Raw genomic sequence first — 3,865 nt, forward strand, 5'->3', positions numbered from 1 at the left:
TTTTCGCCCCTAGGGCTCCGTGCTCTTTGTATCTGGTTTTCCCCTAGTTTTCCTAATCAATCAGACGACACTACTTCGGGAGTAGTGTTTTGGAACATGGGAGCATATGCTCCCTATATTTTAAAATGCATCTTACACATATTTTAAATTTTTAAAAAATTGAAACAAAAAATTCGCACGTACATATTCATGTGCTACACGCTCACAAAGTCGTTTCATAAAAAATGAACTTATAATGTGACGTGTGTAAAGAAGACAAAATTCAGTGCTTAAAACAATGCTTTTCACAGGATAAGTTTTCTCTTTTTTACATAGGTCACCAAAAATATTATTTTTTCCTTAAACTTGATGCACACACATATATTATGGAGATGTACACGTAGAATTTTTTTCAAAAAATTTCCACACTTTGAAATATATTTTATTGGTAGAGGGAGCATGTGCACCCGGGAGCCGAATTGAATTTTCGCACTACTTCCTCTAATTGAAATGCAACGCTCCTATCAGGATAAAATGAACTCAGTAAGCTGCAGATTAGAATATGACAAAGCGCAGAGCCGCTTTCCCGCTTCAAGTGGTCACCGAACAGCATCGATCTCCCTCCTATTGTTTAACCGTGGTGCTTTCATGGATGTATTGCACTATTAGTAGTTAAGTGTCTCTGCCTAGAACATAATGACAAGCAACGTAGAATCAAACATAGCAATGGGTTACCTGAAAAGGAACCAATTCAACCCATTTTATAACGGTAGTTTGGCGCGGAAGAAGCTTTTACTCCACGAATGGGCCATAAGCTCCAACCAACCTAATTCTTTAGGCAGATTCTCAACAGCCCTGCACTGTATGGCACTAGCACTATTTTTATGTTTGTGTTCCCGAGGTTTCCCCAGACAGTGTCTCCTCTCTTTATTTCCATGGTCTATGTAGACAACTGGTCAAACAATATTAGGTGGCAGCAACATTATATAGTACCATTGCAAAGCAAGAAACTGATCATAGATGATGTTGATAGTTCATGACTCCTGAGGGGAAAGGAAACCCACTTCCACGTCTTATGGGTTTTGTCCTTGTTTTGTTATTTCGTTTTGCCTCCATTACATCCTGAATTTCAATCATGTCACCATCTTGATTTCAATTATGTCATAATTATGTGCCTCCAAAGTTGTTTGTTTTTCTCTTGTTTTTTTTCACAAGGAGATTTTTTTTAGTTTTTTGCATCGCCCTGAATTCCAATCATGTCATCGTTATTTTGACGCCAAAATTATTTGTTTTTTCTCTCTTTTTTCACACAAGGGGGAATTTCGGGGGAAAATTACAGAACAATGCAAACTAAAACACAGCTAGGTCAGTGCCTGCTAGTTGGAGCTCGCTGCTAGTTCTTGCCACTGTCACCTCGCCATCAGTCTTTATTTCGGTCATCTCGCTCGGCTCAGCTTTGCCTTTGTACAAAACCTTTGCTCTTTTGACAACGCCGTTGTGGCTCCTCTCTTTATTTCATCAGTTTTTCCTCAGTCGTCATGTCGAAACGTCCCGCTTTCGATCCTTTTTTTCACGCTCTTTAATTTTTTTCATACGGCGTCAAAAGCTCCCACATCCATCGCAATCCATCACGAACCATTTGACTTTCCCACCGAGAGTCGAGATAGATGACCAGTGTGCACAGAGTTGCTATCATTGTCGTAATCATCTGCTGATCTTCCTCCTCTTGCTGCTAACCGGGGAGCTGTCGAAACCACCAGAGCTTTCAAGCGACGACTCAGACGACGCAGCGGTCGCTGTACTTGAGCCATCACTGGCGCAGCTGAGGCAGCCAGCGTCGAGCACGCCGGTGGGGCTCCATGGCGCGGACAGGGAAAAGCTCAGGGTCGCTGTTTTGTGTGGTGCCAGCGGCAGCACAGTGGCACTGCCTATCGGCGCCATGGCCAGAATAGCTTCATGGCAGCTCAGCACCCTCTCCTGCAGCCACAAAGAAACAAACCATTATTATGAGAAGTAGCTCGCGCTGCTGCGGTGTAAATGCAGCTCACGCGTTCCCTGCATGGTGTCTGGAGCAAGTACGCGAGGTCACAGGCCATGGCTTCTTCTGCATGTCTAACGCTCAAAGCCTCAAACTGCGCTGCGCCGCAGTAAATGAGAGACGCTCCTAGTGCAGGCGAAGACAAGACTAGGGAAAGCTGCGTGAACGTCGTGCGCGGCTCACCTTGTCTACGTGGTTGCAGCAGATGTCCACGGCGTGGTGGTCTTCTCCGGCCACGGCGGCGGCGACCGTCGCGGCTATCTCCGACGGCCTGAACTCCAGGCACCCTGTTCCTGCAAATGGTTGAACCAATCCACGATGTTTAGATTTACCAATGTTGTCAATGCTTCGATCTCTGGCAGAAATAGAGTGGTTGCATGCACACCTCTGGAAATGCAGAGGATGAGCTCCGCGGCCTGCCGGATGGCACGCCTCGACGGGGGCGCATTGCCGCCGTTGAGCTGGTGGTGGAAGTAGTCGATGTAGGAGAAGGGGGTGACGGCCTGCATCCGCCATTTCAGCGTGCTCAGTACCAGGAGCTCCATCCTCTGGATCGTCTTCGCCTCGAACACATACCGTGCGTCCCCGACCTGATCGATCCAATTAACAGTGATCAAAAGTCGTGCACTGATGCACACTGTGCACTCGCTCGGGGTTCAGCAGTGCAAGTTCGCAATGTTGAATCTATCTACTGCTTTCTCACCTGCAGGTCGAGAGACTGAGGCACTGAAGTCTCCTCCATCTTGGCGGCCAGGGACAAGCACGCCACCGATAGCAACTGCGTCATCCAAGCCTTATCTTCCTGAAAACACGAGCGACACTTGAATCACACACTGATCCTTCACCGCAATGGCGTGCATGGGAGATATGTTTCAAGGACCAAGAAACAGCAGGATTCTTACGGGAAGGTGGTAGAGCGATAGGAAGCGGTCCAGGTAGTTTACGGCCAAGCAGGCAGTGACAGGGCCGAAGCTGTAGTAGGCGTGAACCTGTCGAGAAATCATCAAGTTCAGGGCACTGAGGATTACACGCTGGATCGATCGAGTGCGAACAGAACCAAAACAGAGGAGGAAACACAGCATCGTCAGGAGCAAGAACCGACCTTCCAAATCCAGTCGACGGCGTCGGTCCGCACGCGGAGGTCCACGCCCCCGGCGCGCAGGCGCTCGGCGTAGTCCTCTCTGGGCATGTGGTCCGCCTCCGTCGTCACCCAGCGGGCCACGCATTCCTCGGACGGCAACGGGAAGTCCACGGTGGACTCGCCGCCGCCGCCGCAGTACGGCGACGCGCTCGTCCTCGCTCCGGCCGCCGCTGCCGACAGCGTCTCCTCCTCGTCGCCGAAGCCGAGGACGCTGCTGCTGTCCTCGGCGCAGAGGAGGATGGAGGCGGCCATCTCGTAGCTCGGAGCCATCGATCTCTTCTTGCTCCTGGTAAAGGTCGCTAGATACAGTGTGATACGGTAGTGCGATACTGGGCGGCTTGGTCGCTCTCCTCCGCCTCGTCGCTCTTCCTCTGGTGTGGAGCGGGGTGAGGTAGGCGAGGCGAGGCGTGGAGGAGGAGGAGAGGGCGGATGAGGGGAGGGGGATGACGACTCTTTTGTATCTACTCCGGCGTAGGGACAGCGGAGGGGTGCTTTGGGCAAGACGTAACGACAGGCAACGGAAGCGGGAAGTGAGGACGCTGACTAGAGAAATGCACGCTCTTTTCTCCATGCCGCTTTCGTTTCCTTTTCTTTCCCAGTCTGTACTTTGAGGAGGAGGCGCGGTAATGCTTTCGTGGACCTTTTTTTTGCCTGCATGGTTTTCTTATTCTGTTTCTTTCCTACTTCTCTTTCCTTCGTGTTTCTTA

At 50.0% G+C, this 3,865-nt stretch overlaps 1 protein-coding gene across 1 annotated transcript; it reads right to left on the bottom strand.

The window, feature by feature from the left end:
* Window positions 1-1,683: 1,683 nt before the first annotated feature.
* Window positions 1,684-3,428, bottom strand: LOC124658475 (cyclin-D4-1-like). The gene is made up of 6 exons (XM_047196800.1): window positions 3,120-3,428; window positions 2,920-3,006; window positions 2,721-2,819; window positions 2,403-2,607; window positions 2,201-2,310; window positions 1,684-1,956 (listed from the first exon to the last, which is right to left on the bottom strand). Exons 1-6 carry the CDS (start codon window positions 3,426-3,428, stop codon window positions 1,684-1,686), a joined length of 1,083 nt encoding a protein of 360 aa, XP_047052756.1.
* Window positions 3,429-3,865: the final 437 nt, after the last annotated feature.

The sequence above is a fragment of the Lolium rigidum genome, chromosome 5, assembly GCF_022539505.1.
Source record: "Lolium rigidum isolate FL_2022 chromosome 5, APGP_CSIRO_Lrig_0.1, whole genome shotgun sequence".
Taxonomy (NCBI): Eukaryota; Viridiplantae; Streptophyta; class Magnoliopsida; order Poales; family Poaceae; genus Lolium; species Lolium rigidum.

Bases quoted from the DNA above. Each gene is read 5' to 3' on its own strand.
- LOC124658475 (XM_047196800.1), bottom strand. From the start codon at position 3,428: ATGGCTCCGAGCTACGAGATGGCCGCCTCCATCCTCCTCTGCGCCGAG. The intron at 3,007-3,119 runs GTCGGTTCTTGC...ATTTCTCGACAG, and splicing joins CCGTCGACTGGATTTGGAAG to GTTCACGCCTACTACAGCTT. The intron at 2,311-2,402 runs GTGTGCATGCAA...AACCATTTGCAG, and splicing joins CATCCTCTGCATTTCCAGAG to GAACAGGGTGCCTGGAGTTC.